The following is an 18,048-nucleotide window of genomic DNA, read 5'->3' on the forward strand; positions in this document are numbered from 1 at the left end:
GTGTATGGTGGCAACATAGCCTTGCTTCGTGTATGCACATACTATTTGGGATGCTTTACTGTTTTTGGTGGGATCCAGTTACATAGTTTTCTGTTCAATTATTTATGTTTATACAGCTGCTGTATTTGTAGTGCAACTTTATGTCTTTCTGCTGGTCAATTTGTCGTCTTGATGGTGTTCTAATACTGATATACATAGAAAATATTACCCTCAGAAAGTGTGCTCGTTGTGAAGTTGTCCTTCTTTGGGCTCAAACCATTGCTCGTGTATAGGTAGATACATATCAGTGGGTTCGATTGGTGGCGAGAGGTCAGCCTAAATTGTTTGGGGCGGAATTCGGCACGAAATCCACGCTGAGTACTTTTTGACGACGAGTTGCGTCGGTCTTGAAAACTCTGGCGAGAAAGCGAGGAAAATGATGTCGCTTGGAGCTTTCCGCGAAACTTAGGGCAGCCAATGCCCGCACCTTCCCAAACATTGCCTCGGAACAAGACGATACCACCAGGGAAGCTCTTGTGAGCAAGGGATAAAATAGTCTCTTTTTGGCGATATTGAGCTGAGTTTCAAATTTCCCGGGCCTGGGGTCGGATTTGGAAAATAAAAGTGCAACTTTTAGGGCTCTTTTTCGGTGCTGGCGCTTCGCCTGTGCTAGAGAGAACTGTGGCTCACTTGCGTGGATTTGAACAGGCCAGAGTCGACGCGAAGTACGCAGTCCGTGCGCCAAATTCAAAAAAGTCGTCTAGAAGTTGCACTTTTATTTGCAACCGCGGGAAATTTGAGAGGTCTGGAGAAGAAAATTCTCAATGGGACTCAAAATTGACAAACAAGACGACGACCAGCGCTCGAGCATAATACCTTTTCGCCATTCCTTCGTGCATGATACCTATTCTAATTGATAAACACTACCCTCATGTTTCGTTTCATGCGCAACGGACGAAGCGAAGTGTCTTTTTTCGACCACGAAAGAAAGGTAAGGAAATTGTCGTCTTCGCGACACCCTTCGGATTATTTAGTGGGGCATTGTGGGCCAAGGGTATTTTTTCTTTTTCTTTACAACTGTCCCCAGGTACTGAGACGGCGCTGATATCCTAGGAGTTCTGTTGGTGCAAAATGCCAGGTTACTGACTTATGGCGAGGTTTGTCCACCCAAAAATATGGGAGATTTCTTGGATAACATACACACATAAAATACAGTGAATGATGGTATTGCATGCAGTGGGCATCCAAAACGGTTGAACCAAGCAAATATGGTATGATACCTAGAGGCTAGGCACACAAAAATCACTCAGGAATTGGACGCAAGTCCCGGGGCCTTGGTGCGTCATTACACCCGGACATTGAATGTTTGCCGGCGCACGGCTTTTGCTTCACCACTTCATACAAGTTTACGCACTCACTCAATTCGAAAGACTGGAACGAGACCAAACCGAATGTGACAACTAAGAGCGAGTTGTGCATTTGTTGGAATAACGTTCGGGCATTGCGAGAAGGATATCAGCAGGGTCCAATAATGGCAGCAACAGCACCAGGTGATGATGGAGTACCAAGGAGCTTGTATCACGCACATTACAGTGAGCAACAAGAGAAACCGTACTGTGGTACGTGAAATCAGAGCCTGGGCAGGATGATCGACACTGTGCTACAGCGCCTCAATTGTGCGAGACAAAACAAACAGACCAGCAAGCAGAGATCATGAACTGGTACACAACATTGACAAAGCACAAACCGCACAGCAAAGTTACAGGGCATAGCCGAGCGTTTTGTTGCCAATGAATTGCTTGAGAAGGGAGCAGTATTCCTTGTAACACTGCATGGACCAGGAGTATACGAGAGCGCAGAGTCAGAACCAGGCGTAACAAGGCAAGACGGCTACGGTACAGGGGACAGGCTTGACGATCACTTCCATACTCTCAATTTTGGTACAACCAGGAAATTAGGCATCACGTCATACCGAAGTGGCTTCGACACGCTACATTGCATTCATAGCTGTACGGTGAACCTGTTACGCGAGCTTCTGTGAAACAGACAGCATGCCAATGACCTGCAAGCACCAACAAACGCAGCCGGTAAAACAAACGCTACATAACTGCCCAACATAAACTTGTACATGCTGATGAGAAGCAAGAATGTGCTTGATGTTGGAAGTTGTGCTCGCATATTCAAAAACATGCATGGAAAACATCAATGACATTGTTCACGAATACAACAGATACATCATACAGGGAGAGTAAGTAATCCTTCCTCCGTTTTGTATACGCGCACGCGCGTGGTAGATAAATCCGTTTGGCATGACTTTCGATTGAGGTTGCGTTCACCGTAGAGATAGGTGAGCTCGAAGCCAACACCTCTCACTTTCGCTCTACTGCCCCTTTGGGGCCGATGCGATCCTTGTGCCAAGTTGTGGTAGTGGCTCAACAGAACAGGACAGGTGTGTGTGTGTGTGTGTGTGTGTGTGTGTGTGTGTGTGTGTGTGCGTGTGTGTGTGTGTGTGTGTGTGTATGTGTAAGTGTGGTTTCTGAACTTTTCTCACAATCGTATAAGTTTCATTGTTTCGTGAAAACCCAGCTACACTGTGACCGGTACAATCGCATGTCGTTTACTAGTATCTGGCGGTCAGTCACATGGCATGTCGGGTATCCAACAGCACCGCACTGACAGCTTATAGACCTTATATTTAGTATTTATAGTCCTACTTCAAGTAAATGTAGACAGTCAGCATCATTAAAGTTGCCATTATGTAGAGTTAAATACAAGCCAGTCTCTAGAGATGAGCACGACTGTCTCAGGGTAATACTAGTGATAAATACAGGTACTTCGAAGTACTGTCTTTTTGATCTGTTAACACAAGATGGCTTTGTAGCTTCAGTCGTCCAGAATATTCATTTTATTCCGCGGTTGTCGCAAAATTGACACGCAACTGTATTTGTGCAAGTCTCCAAACGCTACGTAATTGGCCGACATTTACTTGTCCACGGTGATGAGAAGCACGACTCCTAATTTTAAATCATGAAAGGATTACATACGCAGGTACATCCACACAATGTGCACTATCCTGAAGTCGTGCGCAAATATTCAAAATCATTCACCGAACACAGAGAGGTGCACATACTGTAAAGTACCGCGAGAGCGCCCCACCTTGATTTTGCCGCGACAGATTTTACAGCCAGGGAAAGGAAAATCGTATGGCAGAGTGCAACGAAGTTCGTACGGCATGAGCAACTTAGTGTACTAAGGTCACACTAAGCAGGTTTTGTGTGAAGCTCGTGTCCGCTCCAAGGTACGGATTGTCTGCAGAACGTGCAATATGTGTACTGAAGTACAAAGTTCGTGCCGTATAACCTACAGACAGGAGACCACCTCCACAATACGACCCCGAAAGGACGAGATGGTGGGGCGCTCTGGCGGTACTTTACGGTACATGTAAATACGAAGGAACCACATGCGCTGCAAGGAGATTAGTCATTACTTTACTTATGAGTTGATGGATAGAAGTTTCCTTTCAGCTGACCATTACCACTCATGAAAGCAATAGTGAGTGCTGTTGTTCTGATTCACAGGTATATATTCGGCCCTTAGCGCAATGTGTTTTCGAAGCTAGGCACACGATTTGCATGGGGAAATCATGCAAAGATGTGGCATAAGGCCCTACAAACATGACCTAGGTAAAGGGATGCCATTATTTGCATTTGCAGTACTTTGGCATAGGATAATTTGTGGATGATTGTGTTGATCAATTTCACATAATTTCACGACAGGTCATAGTTTATTTAGTGGGGTGTTGTGGGCCAAGGATCTACGACCATCTCTTTTGCATTTCGAACAAGTAGACACTTTCAACAATTCATACAAAAAATGCCTTCAGTGCAAAACATACCGTTCGGACACACCAGGCAGTCCTTTCCAGCCTTGATTTTCAAGTGCAGACGTATCCACGATGACCTTCGAGTGAACTGCGGCTTGGAACACTTTGAATACGAACCACACACTCAAACTAACTAGACCACCGCATAGCTAGTGTATTCACGGAGCCAAAGAAGTCTCCTTCTGCCCCCACAGGGTCTTGGTTAGTTCTCTAGAAGGGACGAGAGCCATACCTAAATTCAATAAATTCTCCAATTCCAAAAGCCTCAAATGAAGGCGTCTTGGTGACTTCGTTTCCCGCGGTTGCAAATAAAATCAGGCCTTGAGTACCCCTTGGCGCACGGACTGTACGGCAAGATTCCCTGTACACAGCATGGTGTGACACATGTCACGTGAACCAAGATGGCGCCCACGTGTTTCTGTACAAGTACTAGCCCTGAAAGTCACTACTGTTTGTAGTCACAATGCAATCGTTCAGAACTGACTTCCAAGAATGTCCTAAATATCTCTCGACATATTTGTTCACCACTTCCTAGGCCAATACTCAATAGGCGTAGTAGCCTGTAGTGAGTAACCTTCTGGAGCAAATGACGACTGCCCCGAGCATGAACTTCTTTTCATCCTGTTCAAGGTCAAATATCGTACTCAGTTTGCGTTGAAGAATAACAATTACATTCGTGAATGGCCGAACTGAGAAAACCCTCATGATTTCTCTTGGATTTCGTATCCCAAGTTCCTCTACTTGGCTGGATAAATCGCCTCTTGACTTCATCATACTGGACTGGAACTTGTAGATAATAGCGAGCAATGAATTGGTGAGTGAAGTATATTTCAAAAGTAATAACCAGTCGATTACTGAATAGTAGTGAATACGTAGAATACTCCAGTATTATAATGATATGAACACTGAAGCTAATGTGACATTACAGTAGTACAATATGAAGTACGTCACCACTGTTGTAAATGCACGCGCTGATCCTATCCAACCTGACGGCCAATGCAAGAGGTTGGAATTGGCTATTGATTTCCTAACACACTCATACAGCACCAAAAGCTATCTGTCATTGCTCATTTTCAACTCAACATAACACAGTTGCAAATCACCAGGTGCACATCTTGGCACATAATGTGTGCTGTCGCAGTCCACCGCAGAACATAGTAATCCACAGATAACTACCGATATAAGATGATGTCACATACATACATGCATGCATGCGCGCGCACCCACACCCACATGCGTGCGCACACACACACACACACACACACACACACACACATGAAGCAGCTGAAGAATCCGACTATGCAGTCTCCCAGGCACGCGCACACACACGAACCAGCTGCCGAATCCAACTATACAGTCTCCCAGGCATGCACGCTCGCGCGCACACACACACACACACACACACACACACACACACACACACACACACACACACATGAACCAGCTGCCGAATCCACACAAACACGCGCGTGCGCACACACACACACATGAACCAGCTGCCGAATCCGACTATGCAGTCTCCCAGGCACGCGCGCACAAACACGCTTATGCGCACGCGTGTGTGCGCGCACACACACATGAACCAGCTGCCGAATGCGACTATGCAGTCTCCCAGGCACGCGTGCGTGCGCACACACACACATGAACCAGCTGCCGAATCCGACTATGTCAGTCTGCCATGACTGTGAAACCAGCGAAGACATACGGTGCATTGGCTGCTGCCAGACTGGTCTGCTACAGGTTTGCGACGCTCTTGAGTACACTTGTGGCATGGCAGGCCGCTCTTCGAAAAGGAAATGTTACAAATACTACACTGAATCCGATCACGGGAGGCCGGCTGTGGTGGTGAAGCAATTCTGAATGCTGTGCGCCACTCTCCTCGCTGCTGTGCAGTGTCGAACCAATGTCCTTCAAGATGTAAGTGATGGATGTCTCTTCAGACAACATCACACCAATGCTGTCGGGTTTCACACACACACACACACACACACACACACACACACACACACACACACACACACACACACACACACACACACACGGCGCACACCTTGTCGACAATTGCGGAATCTAAAACCCACCAACGACCTGAAACACGGATCTCACTGACCGCAGTGGCTGTGGCAACACCGTGCCCCAACACCAGTAGTAGCCTGGGGTGGTGTCACCAACAAAGGAAAACGCCTAGCACGCACATGCACGCGCGCGCGCGCACACACACATGCACGCTCGCACACACATGCACGCGCGCGCGCACACACATGCACGCTCGCACACACATGCACGCGCGCGCACACACACACAAACACACGCACACCCAGAAATGTGCACACAAACTCGTGCGCACACACAGCTAATGGTATACAGTAGTATGTTGCCCGCAAAGCAGCCAGGTGCTCTGGCTTGGACCTCCAGCAGCGCTGGTTTCGCCCTCGCTACTTGTCGTCTTGCCCTCTCCAGTGCTGCCTGCAACAAAACATTCCCTTCCGGAAACTCTGGGTGGACCAGTTCTCCGTGTTGTGTTTACACCGTGCTCTGCTTTCATAATTACCGGTATGGCATTCGTTGTTCGTATCAACCACTAAGCTCCTGGTAGGTGGCCCCTTACTGGCCTTAGGATGTGGCTCTGGGTTCACTACTACATGCACATCACTGTCAGCAAGTATAGACAAAGCAAAATCAGAGGCACTGGTCTTCTCCAGGTTTGCAATTGCTATCACATGGGTGCAATTGGTGTAGCACTTTTCATGATACTAGCCACACCATTTACTCCTCCCTGAGCTCTTGTGCTGGCAGAGAAAAGCCCAGATATGGTCGTCCTTCTCTCCAGCAGCGCTGACGATGCGACACCAACTTGTAGTCTCGATATTACTCACTGCAGGCTTCTCGTTTTTACTAAATTGGGCGCTGTGACACAGACACAAAATTCCAGCAATATTACTCCGCTGGGCTGTCATTTGCCACTTCGTTGCCGTTAGCTGCCTCATCCAGCACCTCGCTGCCACTAGAAACGTCTTCCTCTTCTTCCATTGTTGTCAAAACAACATCAATGTACACGAAAGGAATAAACTTCAATAAAGTGATCACAATATCCCAAGTCGATATTGTCGTCAAAGTCGTCATCTTCTAAAAAATAAATTATTTTTCCTCACTCCACGCGAACTCGTGTTTTGCGCTTGCTCATACGACGCACACCTCACACTCGCGTAAAAATATTTGTTCTCACGGTGGAATTTGGTCGAGAAAAGAAGCCCTCGCGAAGGTCTCTGGATCGGTTCTGGAACGTCCAACAAGCGAAAACGTATCCTTCAACATTCACTCCACACAACAACGGATCGCGGTTGGTATTTTTTGGAGGGGTTTCATGTGCCCGAAATTTATTAATCATTCGAATCAAATTTTGAAACATCTGAGAGCAAAGTGATACTGTTCCAAGGCAATGATCAGGGAACAAGGGAATAGTGATAAGGTGAGAAACATTTTGAAGTCGTGGGCCGCGGTCACCCTGGGCAACCCGGTGCCCGGCCACCTCTGGGGGCATTTTGCGATGACAACCCGGTGTCATGTGTTTGCCCGAAGCTGCGGGCAGGCGATTGACCGCCAACCCCACATGCCTCCATGTGTACCAGTAATACTTGTACAGTGGGAGTGGAGGGTGGGGAAAACAAATTGTTGGTCAGCAATGACACACTCAGTTGCAGCACTTTCACCGGAAAGGGAACCTTGCATTTGTTGTCACACTAACTTGATTTTTTTTCTGTTTCTTATTCTAATTATTGTTATTTTTGCGGGTTCGTTTACTGGTTGCCATGGCGCCTTTGGCTTGTTGGTTTCGTGAATGTTAACTACGGTTTGCAATGTGCAAACCTCCATTTCAACATTCACTCCACACAACAACGGATCACGGTTGGTATTTTTTGGAGGGGTTTCATGTGCCCGAAATTTATTAATCATTAGAATCAAATTTTGAAACATCTGAGAGCAAAGTGATACTGTTCCAAGGCAATGATCAGGGAACAAGGGAATAGTGATAAGGTGAGAAACATTTTGAAGTCGTGGGCCGCGGTCACCCTGGGCAACCCGGTGCCCGGCCACCTTTGGGGGCATTTTGCGATGACAACCCGGTGTCATGTGTTTGCCCGAAGCTGCGGGCAGGCGATTGACCGCCAACCCCACATGCCTCCAAGAAAGGGAGTGGGTGGCCGCGGACGCAGGGCCGTGACTTGAATGCAACTTAGGCACATGAACCCCGTGAAGCTTCGAACTGCTCTCTACGCTAGCTCTGTCTGCTGATAAGCTGGCATGCCCGACGGGACACGGACGTACGCCTTGTACGCAGAGCTTGACCAGCGCCCTGCCGCTTGAATTTGCCACTCCGGGGCCTGTCGTTCGGCCATGGCCGTAGCACCACCGATCCGCAGAGAATGGCTTGAAACGCCTGGGCCGAGAGCCCTCTTGAGAATGGCGTTCACGTCGCCCGGGGTTAGGTAGCGCCCCTCGCGGAAGGCGAAGAATGGGGCACCTGTATCCGCCCACTCCCTGGCACTTATGTAGGCAGCGACTGAACGCACAGGGCAGGTTGCGGGATACCTGCTTGCATGCAGTAACACTGTGCCCCCAGCGCCCGACTGTGCCGTCTTCGTTACCCCTAGGGTGATCGTGACCTTCTCCTCTGAGAGGGCGACATGGCTCCTCTGAAGAGTCCTGTGAGCATCCACCGTTGTTGGTGATGGCGCCGTGTACTCGCTCACACGCATGAGCCCGTGGAAAGCTGTGAGTACTGCTGCCCAGAGCATGGCCTTGTCTTGCGGTGCATAATGCGAGAACTCCAGGAATTCGCGGATAGCCTTGAGGTCGTTGGGTGTCACCGCACGTCTGGATGACGGAGGCACAGGCATTGGCCTGGACGTCAGCTTGTCACGGTCGATGCCCTTCAGCAAGGCCAGTATCCTGGGTGCTCTGAGCAGATCCACCGGACCATCATTCAATACAAAGTGGTGGCGGACGGCTGCTAGGTATACCCTGATTGTCTTCCCAGACAGTGACGCGGACAGTGACGTCATGAAGAGAACTATATCATTGACCGTCGGTGCCAGATGGCTGAAGCGGAGCTGCTGCGCAAACTGAATGTAGGACCTGACTCCAGGGCTGTAGGTCTGGCGTGTCCGGGGCGCCACCGATTGGGCCAGGAGCCTGCTGGCTTGAGCGTCGAGTATCTCCCTCCTGGTGGTGGCTGGAGGTGAATGATATCGAACCCACCCATCTGCAATGTGGGGACACGGCAGCAGCACCAAACGCAGTGGATAATAAAATAAGCAAGCAGTTAAGCCAGTACGAAGAGCAAAACATGACAGACCATCGCATCGCTGTGCCCAGCTACAATGACTTTGAAGGCAAACTAACTGGCTGCTTGCAATACGTATTTATTTACCGAAGCATCCCGGTATTAATGCGCCGGTTTGGACGCATTTGAGCATCCCGGTGCTCGCCTCACAATCATCAGCGTCCGTCGCCAGTTTGCGTATTTAGAGCATCTTGGTGCCAGCTATACTAAATATGGGCATTTTAGGTATCCCTTTCGCTACCTGCCCATCCTCTTGGGCATCCCGGTGCCGGACTTATTATTACGTGTAACCCGGTGTCCGTCCAGGTGTGATAAGCATCCCGGTGCTCGCTTACCGCTTAATTCATATGGGCATCCCGGTGCCCGCTTGACTAACAATTATAGGCATCCCGGTGCCCCTTACAACGCAACCCGCTCACATATGCATCCCGGTGCTCTCCTTAGTATTGTTACGCGCAACCCGGTGCCCGTCTGGGTGTTAAAGCATCCCGGTGCTCGCTTATGGCTGTGGGCAACTTGGCCCCATACTGCTTGTTTTAGTTCCGCGCAATTAAATGTGAATTGCCGTAAACAGTTAAGAATGCATCACTTAGCCTCGCATCAAGCCCAGGGTGTAACGTGTACGCATCCACGCTAAGGCCATCTTGATGCCGGCCCACATAATTATCGCTCGCATAGGCATCCCGGTGCCAGTCTGAGTGCAATGAGCATCCCAGTACTCAACTTAATACCCTGACATAGGGGCATAGCTATACCACGATGCCAAAACGCCTATGACCGTTGAGAGCCAATTTTTGGTTTTTGCAGGATTGCACTATATGAGCACTGCATAGCCACTTCCTTCCAAAAGAGAGCAGCGAAGCGGGGGGGGGGGGGGGGGGGGGGGGGGGGCAGTGTAGGGAGGAGAGCCGCCCGTGCTAAAGGGTGGGCAAATAGTAAGGGAGAGATTGAACTGAGAAATTGGTTTCGGTGTAGTTGGTATGGCAGAAAAAAAATAACAATAAGTCAGTGTAGTGACGGCGAAGGCCAGACACAGCAAAACGGACACCCCAAGGGGCTGTGAATATATTGTGAGACATCATTAGACGATCTAAGTTGGCAGTGGAACTGGGTCCGGATTGGCAGACGGAGCTAGCGAGCGGAAGCGACTGAGCTGTAGACGGGAGAGGGCGTCCGCAATACTGTTGTCGATACCTGAGATGTGACGGATCAACAGGATGAAGTTGTAGCGTGCCGCAATACGCAGGGTGGTCCGTATGAGGTTCATGACCTCCAGATTCCGGCATGAGCCGGATTCCCATGCTGTGGCGACAGCTTGATTGTCGCAATGGAGGAGGATCTTCTTCGTCTGCCACTGCGGGCCCCACAATTGCGCGGCCACAGCAATGGGATACATCTCCCGCCACATGATAGAGGAGAAAGGGCCGTGCTGGTGCTCCGGGCCCCATTCTTGGCAAAACCAGGCACTCTGAAAGAAACCTCCAAATCCCAGGCCGGAAGCATCGGTATAGAGCTCAAAGTCTGGGGGCTTCGACCATACTGGGTCACGCAGAAGCGCTCGGCCGTTCCAGTGTGGGAGGAACTCCTTCCACCAACGGATGTCTGCTTGAGCATCGGCGTCCAGGTGCACTTCTTCATCTAAGCCTGTCACGGTGGTGCTGGTATGGATGAGACGACGGGTGAAGGTGCGGCCGGCCGCAACCACTTTGGACGCAAATGAGAGGAGGCCAATTAGTGACAACAGTTGACGTTTCGTGCACGATGGGCTGACCGCCCACTCGTTGAGCCGCGCTTTGATCTCGAGAAGCTTGTCGGCCGGCAGCCGCATTTCCAGAGCCTGAGTATCCAGCTCAATGCCGAGCACTGTCATGACCGTGGCCGGACCGACAACCTTGTCTGCTCCTTCCGCGATGGGAACCCCGAGGTTGGCGAAAACCTCCAGGATGGTGGCCATGTGCACCGCTGCTGTTGATGTGGCGACCACCGGCGCTGGTGGTGAGACGTTGATGAAATCGTCAAGGTAGTGTTCCAGACACTTCAAACCGTAGTTGTGGCGAAGTAGCCAGGCCAGTGCTTCGGCTAGGCGGTTGAATAAAGCTGGTGCGGAGCGCAGGCCGAAAGGCAGCACTTTGTCGACATAAAACTTCCCCCGCCAACATATTCCGAGTAGAGGCCAGTCGTTGGGATGAACGGGACAGAGCCGGAATGCATGCTTGATGTCCACTTTGCATAGCAATGCCCCCTTCCCAGTGCGCATGACATGATCGGCCACCGTATCCACCGAGATCATTTGGAAGGAGAAGTCTGAGTTCTTGATGCCATCATTTATGCTCCTGCCAGCAGGAGCGGAGAGGTGCATGATTAGGCGGACGCCACCCGACTTCTTAGGTACAACTCCAATGCCAGAGGTGTGAATGGGGAGAACAGGAGGCTCCTCAAACGGGCCAGCCGTATGCCCGCGCTCACATTCCTGGCGGAGATAGTCATCGACTACTTCTGCATTGTCAGCAGCGGAGGACAAATTACGTGACAAAAAAGACTCAGACAGACAGTTGCCAAAACCAATGCGAACACCAAATTCAAGATCATGCAATAAGGAAGCGACCAACTGGTCATCGGGGTGTGATTCTAATTCTATTTTAAGTGCGCTAATAATGATGGGCGTGTGGGGTTTATGTGCAGATAAAGGAAGACAGGAGGAAGGAGTACTCATGGAGCTACTTGCGGGCTGGGCATTCCTTGGCCGGGTGGGTGCCAGAGCAGAAGGAGCAGCAGTGCTTAAAGCGGCATTGATTAAAGGAGCAGTTGCCCGCATTAAACTTGCGGCAGATGGTGGACTGCCCGGGCGTGTGGACACTTCCTCCGCTTGTTGCGCCCGAGGTGGCATGCAGCGTCCGGCTGTCGGAGCCGCGAAAAAGACAATTGTTGGCCAGGTGGCCCACCTTCCGGCACTTGGAACACGTGGGAAGTGCCTGGCCCGTGAAACATTCAGTGTACAGCGCCGTGTCAAGTGATGAAAGGGGGGTGCGTGCCCGAGCCACCGATTGCCGCACCCGGATGTCGTACTCGAGCACCGCAGCCAGGCGGTACTTCGCTGCGGCTTGCACAATGCGTAGCTGGTGTTCTGCCAAGCTAGCAGCGCAGGCCGGGTCGTTCGAGGTAGCTATAATCGTGAAGATGGACCATGCTTCCATCCACGAAGCTAAAGAATCAATTCGCCTCTTGGAGGCTTGAGAGGCGGAGATCACCAAGCAATCGCCGTCCTCGGCTAATTTGACCCGCTTAGAGATAGGCTGATCATCGGAGGGCCTCTCGTACTTGGCGGGAAGTAGGAGGGCCAGATCAAAAAACTCGACCTTGCAAATTTTTGAAATGGCTTCATTACTTACATGGCATACGCATGCAGGGAATGCAGGGAATGCGGGGGCAGAATCTAAACTGGCCGGCATCTCAGCACGGGCAGAATCATGAGTCAAAAACATACCGGCTTGATCTGATGGCCCATCAGACGCTCCCCTATCCGGTCCTCGAGATGCGGAGTGGGCCGACAACGCCGACGAGACCGAAGCCGAAATCATCTCCGCAAGAGACCGCTGCTGGTCAGGAGTGAAGGCCATGATGAAACTGGCAGTACGTTCCTAGGAATACGGCTGTGGAAAGACTACTATGCTCCTCGGCAACTGAGGAGGCTAGAGGAAACGACTAGAACAAGTGAAAACAAATTGTTGGTCAGCAATGACACACTCAGTTGCAGCACTTTCACCGGAAAGGGAACCTTGCATTTGTTGTCACACTAACTTGATTTTTTTTCTGTTTCTTATTCTAATTATTGTTATTTTTGCGGGTTCGTTTACTGGTTGCCATGGCGCCTTTGGCTTGTTGGTTTCGTGAATGTTAACTACGGTTTGCAATGTGCAAACCTCCATTTTGTGATGTCCTTGACCAACACTGCAAGCGGCGATTTGTCCATCCGAGAGTGCAACGGCACTTGTGATTTTGAGTTTTGGCTCACGGACTAAGAGCTGAAAACTTCACGGTAACGTTAGTTGTTCCGTAGTGTGACTCGATGTCCTTCACGGTTTATCGGTATTCACGGTTTGACGGGGTTCACGGTAGTCTGAACCAGGTATTGTACTACTCCCTGGTCTGAACGCGCCCTACAATTTAAGTACAGTCCATTCATAAAAAGATGGGCTCTGGCTCTGGCGAGCTCCCGTATTTGGCGATTTTTCGTGATTTCATCGTACACAGTGCAGTGCTGCGAAATTTGAAATTTGAAAAAGGGTCCAAAAAGGGTACCTGAACTGGGGTTCGAACCGCACAATGCACGTTTGCAGGCGGGGTCAAACGGCCTGGATTTTTATGGTTTTTCCCAATTCAGTGCTGTTGGGGCAAAACCTGGCCGAAATTCTATTCTTGTTATGGCTTGCTTTTTGGACAAAAAAACTTCAGAAACATAATTGGAAGAGGATTCCATAGGGGATTGCAGAAAAAAATTCTAAAAAAACTCAAAGTTTGACCCATTTATGGCCAAAAGCTAGAAGAAGCAGTGCGTGCTCCAGGTGATCGCAGATGACAGCTGGAAGATGGTGTCGTCAGAGCCTCCCAGGGCGAAGAAAGCTGTGCTGTACGTTGGCAACCTAGGCGACCAATGCACCGAGGAACGCCTCAGGGAGTTTGTGCAACACAGAGTAGCTGCGGTTGGGACATCTGCGGATGTGCACGATTGCAGTATGCACGAATCAGCAACGGGCAAAATCTCAGCGAGACTGACAGTTGACGCTGCAACAGTTTCTACAATTACCGCTGCTAACTTCTGGCCCCGGCCACTTTATGCCAGGCAATGGCGTTTCAAAGAAAGCAGTGGAGCACGCCATGATAATTCTAGCCCACCTGCCAAAACTGATGACATCACCAAGTCTGACCCCCCTCCTCAGAACATTGATAGTCTCCCACCTGCCGACCCTCTCCTGAGCAATGACCAGTAAGACGTTGAAATTGCTGGTTACGAATGCCTTTGGTATCCGTTCAAAGTTTGGCGAATTTCAGCACACCCTTCTGGCATCTGATGCAGATATTGCTGTAGTCACAGAAACCAAGCTGACCCTGGATAAGATGACGCAAGCCGAAGTGACTCTTCCTGGGTACTCCCCTCCAGTAAGACGAGACCGAACACCACAGGGTGGAGGCGTGGCTGTGTGGGTGAAATCCCACCTAGCTTTCCAAGAGCTGGAAGCTGTTCCAACCCTTGATCAAGAAGTTGTATGGCTTTCTATCCGCATAAGACCTGGCCGCAAAGTTGTCTTGTGTGCTGCCTACCGCCCAGGGTCTCTTCCTGGCAACGATATCAGTATGGTAGATTACTTGGACCAGACCATTGACGTTGCCCGGGTGGACGCACAGCACCTCATCATCGCTGGCGATTTCAATGCGCACAACACTGCCTGGCTGGGCAGCAGTAGAACAACTCCAGCTGGGGAGAAACTGGAGGACCTCTGCGCACTACATCACCTCCAGCAGCATGTGACGGAGCCTACTCGTGGAAATGCCCTCCTCGACCTCATCATGAGTGACCTGGGCAACCCGACGGTCCGGCTCGGCCCCCCAATCGGTAGATCTGACCACGCCACCATCTTGGCAGAATTCAAGACAGAACTATGTCGAGAGCCCAAGACGGCCAGAACAGTCTGGCAATATGGCCGCGCTGACTGGGACAGACTAAACTACCACCTTAGGAGTGTGGACTGGGATGCCCTCATGTCTGAGGATGCAAACAGCAGCTGCACCAATATTACCTCTGCCATCCTAGTTGGAATGAACCAGTTTATCCCATCCCAACTTCTCTGTACTCGGCCCTCTGATCCCGCTTGGTGGACGCCAGCTTGCAGCAAGGCCGTGAAGGCGAAACAGAGTGCCTGGAAGTCCCTCAAGAGACGACCAGACTCGCCCCAATGTCAAGCTAACTATACTCTCGCTGTCCACCGGTCTTCTGATTGCCTACGTGATGCCCAGAATCACCATCTAGCAATAGTCCGTGCACGACTCCAGACCGGCAGCCTTCGAGACAAACAGTGGTGGTCAACCATCAAGCAGTCCATCGGAACCTCCCGAAATAGCTCCATCCCGATTCTTGTCGACCCTGCTGGCAAAGAACATGCCACGAACATTGAGAAAGCAAACTGCCTCGGTCACTACTTTGCGGAGAAATGTAACCTTGGTGCCAATGACCTGCCAGACACACCTCTGCCCCCTATTCGCCAACGCACAGGCAATAGGCTGAAGACCGTACACTTCCGCCCTGCCACAGTCCAGCGAGCTCTCAAGAACCTGGACGCTTCTAAAGCTACTGGCCCTGACGGCATTCCGGCGCAAGTGCTCAGGAAGTCAGCGCAGTCACTCGCCAGCCCTCTGGCAAAGCTATTCACCCAGTGCTTCCGGGACGGGGTGCAACCTGCATCCTGGAAGATCGCGAACGTTGTCCCTATTTTCAAGAAAGGCTCCAAGTCTACCCCGAAGAACTACCGTCCGATTTCCCTCCTCTCTATACTCTCTAAGGTGATGGAGGCCATCATCAATCGCAGCATCACTAACTTCCTGGAAAGCAATCAGGTTCTCTCCGGACGGCAATTCGGGTTCCGACGCGGCCTGGGCACGACTGATCTTCTCCTCTCACTTCAGCATGAGTGGAGTCGGACGTCCAATGCTGGGGGTGTGACCCGAGTCCTTGCTGTCGACGTGGCCGGCGCATTTGACAAAGTGTCGCACCGCGGTGTAGTTCACAAGGCCAGATGTCTTGGGCTAACTGGCCACCTGCTCTCATGGTTGAAAAACTACCTAGAGAGCCGCCAGATCCGGGCCGTAGTTGGTGGACAAACATCAGCCACACACGCCATCCGAGCAGGTGTGCCTCAAGGAAGCATCCTGGGGCCCACTCTCTTCTTGATCTACATTAACGACGCTGAGGACCACCTTCCCCAATCGACCAGCCTTGCCACGTACGCAGACGACACAACGCTCTACAAGTGTATTCGGTATCTCGGCAACCTCGCAGCTGACTGTGATGATCTCCAGACCGCCGTCAATGCCCTTGCTGCCTGGGGTGCGACCTGGCGAGTGACATTCGAGCCCGCCAAGTCGTACCTACTCCACGTCAGCCACCACCGTCGGCCCTGGGACTGCCCTCCGGTCACATTCCAAGGTGAAATGGTTCCTGAAACCCAGTGCCTGAAGCTACTTGGGATAGCCTTCGACAGTCAACTGACATTCTGCCAGCAGATTCGACAGTCAGCCCTGCGCGCCACACAGCGACTGGGCTTCCTGAAGAAAGCCTCAGCAGTGCTTGACCCTGGCTGCCGACTCACGGTCTACAACGGCTTTGTTCGCCCAGTCTTAGAGCATGGCATGCTAGTCTGGATGGGTGTTTCTCAGACGGTGCTGGCGCAACTCGATGCTGTACAGCGGAGAGCCCTGCATCTGATCGGCGAAGGCGCATATCTGCCAAGCCTCGAACTCCGGCGCAAAGTGGCTGCTCTCTGCTATCTCTACAAAATCCACTACCTGACAGGCCCACAGATGCTAACCCGAATGCTGCCCCCCTCCCAAGCAGTACCAGACCACGACCAACATCCTGCCAACACCAGGCAGCAGGCGCGGGTGGCGGCCGGCCACCGCTACCAGCTGCAGTCTGATATCCCAGCCAATTCTCGCAACAACGTCCGCCGGTCGTACCCTGAAGGAGTGCTGGACACCTGGAACCAGTTGCCTCGCCAACACCTCCTGGATCAGCCCGACCAGAAGAGGTTGCAGTCCTTCAAGTGCAGCGTCCACCGATTCCTGCGCTCGAGCCACTGGGACTGGGCGACCGACCGGCTGTAGGGACTCTGCGTGGTGGTTTTCTGGACGTTACTGTGAGAGAGTGAGTCTGTGCACAAATATTATGTATTATTACGCGTCTGCGTGAGTGTGCACGTGTGTGTGTGTGTGTGTGTGTGTGTGTGTGTATATGTGTGTGGTGTGTGTGTGTGTGGTGTGTGTATGTGTGTGTGTGTGTGTGTGTGTGTGTGTGTGTGTGTGTGTGTGTGTGTGTGTCGTGAGAGGAATCGTTTCCGACGATAAGAAAATCTTTCAAATAGTTGAACATCTTGACAATGTGTGTGTTCTCTGCTCTGGTGGAGGACGGTTGTACTTTTCCGGGCTCTTGTTTCTGGCCTCCGTCCGTGCTTGTTCTCGCCATTGTGGACGGCCTGGGGTGTCCCCAGCCGTCCAGGCCAACAGTGCCTGAGGTGGGGTATTCACCGACAGGAGACTTGGTCGGATAGTTACGATGCCGACAATCTCCTCGTCGCCCCCACCTCGGAGTCCTTCGCGAGGCTTTGCAAGCCCGCGAGTGGAGCAAACTACCGCACGAAGACGACGACTTGGAACGACTCTGAGCGTTGGCTCATGGAATGTTCGCTCTGTTGTGGAGAGTGATGGACCAGTTCTAGCGGCAGCCGTGAGAGGAATCGTTTCCGATGATAAGCCAGAGCCATAGCTGCTGGAGATGGCTCTCTCGAACATGGTCCCGCTCGTCGTTCTATATTGTCGGCCCCGTAAGGGGACACGTGACCGTAATGGCAGTGTTTACCAGGACCAGGACCAGGTGTGTGTGTGTGTGTGTGTGTGTGCGTGTGTGCGTGCATGCGAGCATGTGTGTGTGTGCGCGCTCGCGTGTGTGTGTGGGGGTGGGTGGGTGGGTGCACATGGTTGGTATGTGGTGTTTATGTGAGCGTATGATAATAATCTCTTCAATGATATTAATATCTTTATTTCAAGATTACCCAACGCCGGCGAATGCCTATCA

At 51.2% G+C, this 18,048-nt stretch overlaps 2 protein-coding genes and 1 long non-coding RNA gene across 3 annotated transcripts; all 3 read right to left on the reverse strand.

Annotated features, from left to right (window-relative positions):
- Positions 1-1,337: 1,337 nt before the first annotated feature.
- LOC135808340 (uncharacterized) lies at positions 1,338-4,198 on the reverse strand. Its single transcript, XR_010552077.1, has 2 exons — positions 3,875-4,198; positions 1,338-2,041 (listed from the first exon to the last, which is right to left on the reverse strand). It is a non-coding gene; the product is annotated as an uncharacterized LOC135808340 (long non-coding RNA).
- A 3,009-nt stretch (positions 4,199-7,207) lies between these two features.
- Positions 7,208-13,130, reverse strand: LOC135808342 (uncharacterized). Its single transcript, XM_065321515.1, has 2 exons — positions 12,691-13,130; positions 7,208-9,125 (listed from the first exon to the last, which is right to left on the reverse strand). Exons 1-2 carry the CDS (start codon positions 12,821-12,823, stop codon positions 8,134-8,136), a joined length of 1,125 nt encoding a protein of 374 aa, XP_065177587.1. The 5' UTR covers positions 12,824-13,130; the 3' UTR covers positions 7,208-8,133.
- LOC135808341 (uncharacterized) lies at positions 10,148-12,695 on the reverse strand. Its single transcript, XM_065321514.1, has 2 exons — positions 11,098-12,695; positions 10,148-11,013 (listed from the first exon to the last, which is right to left on the reverse strand). The coding sequence occupies exons 1-2, from the start codon at positions 12,091-12,093 to the stop codon at positions 10,297-10,299; spliced, it is 1,713 nt and encodes a 570-aa protein (XP_065177586.1). The 5' UTR covers positions 12,094-12,695; the 3' UTR covers positions 10,148-10,296.
- Positions 13,131-18,048: the final 4,918 nt, after the last annotated feature.

This window comes from Sycon ciliatum, chromosome 2 (assembly GCF_964019385.1).
Source record: "Sycon ciliatum chromosome 2, ocSycCili1.1, whole genome shotgun sequence".
In the NCBI taxonomy this organism is placed as follows: domain Eukaryota; kingdom Metazoa; phylum Porifera; class Calcarea; order Leucosolenida; family Sycettidae; genus Sycon; species Sycon ciliatum.

Bases quoted from the DNA above. Each gene is read 5' to 3' on its own strand.
- LOC135808341 (XM_065321514.1), bottom strand. From the start codon at position 12,093: ATGCCACCTCGGGCGCAACAAGCGGAGGAAGTGTCCACACGCCCGGGC. The intron at 11,014-11,097 runs GTTGTCGGTCCG...CCGGCCGACAAG, and splicing joins TCGCGGAAGGAGCAGACAAG to CTTCTCGAGATCAAAGCGCG.
- LOC135808342 (XM_065321515.1), bottom strand. From the start codon at position 12,823: ATGGCCTTCACTCCTGACCAGCAGCGGTCTCTTGCGGAGATGATTTCG. The intron at 9,126-12,690 runs GTATGTTTTTGA...CCCACATTGCAG, and splicing joins TGGGCCATCAGATCAAGCCG to ATGGGTGGGTTCGATATCAT.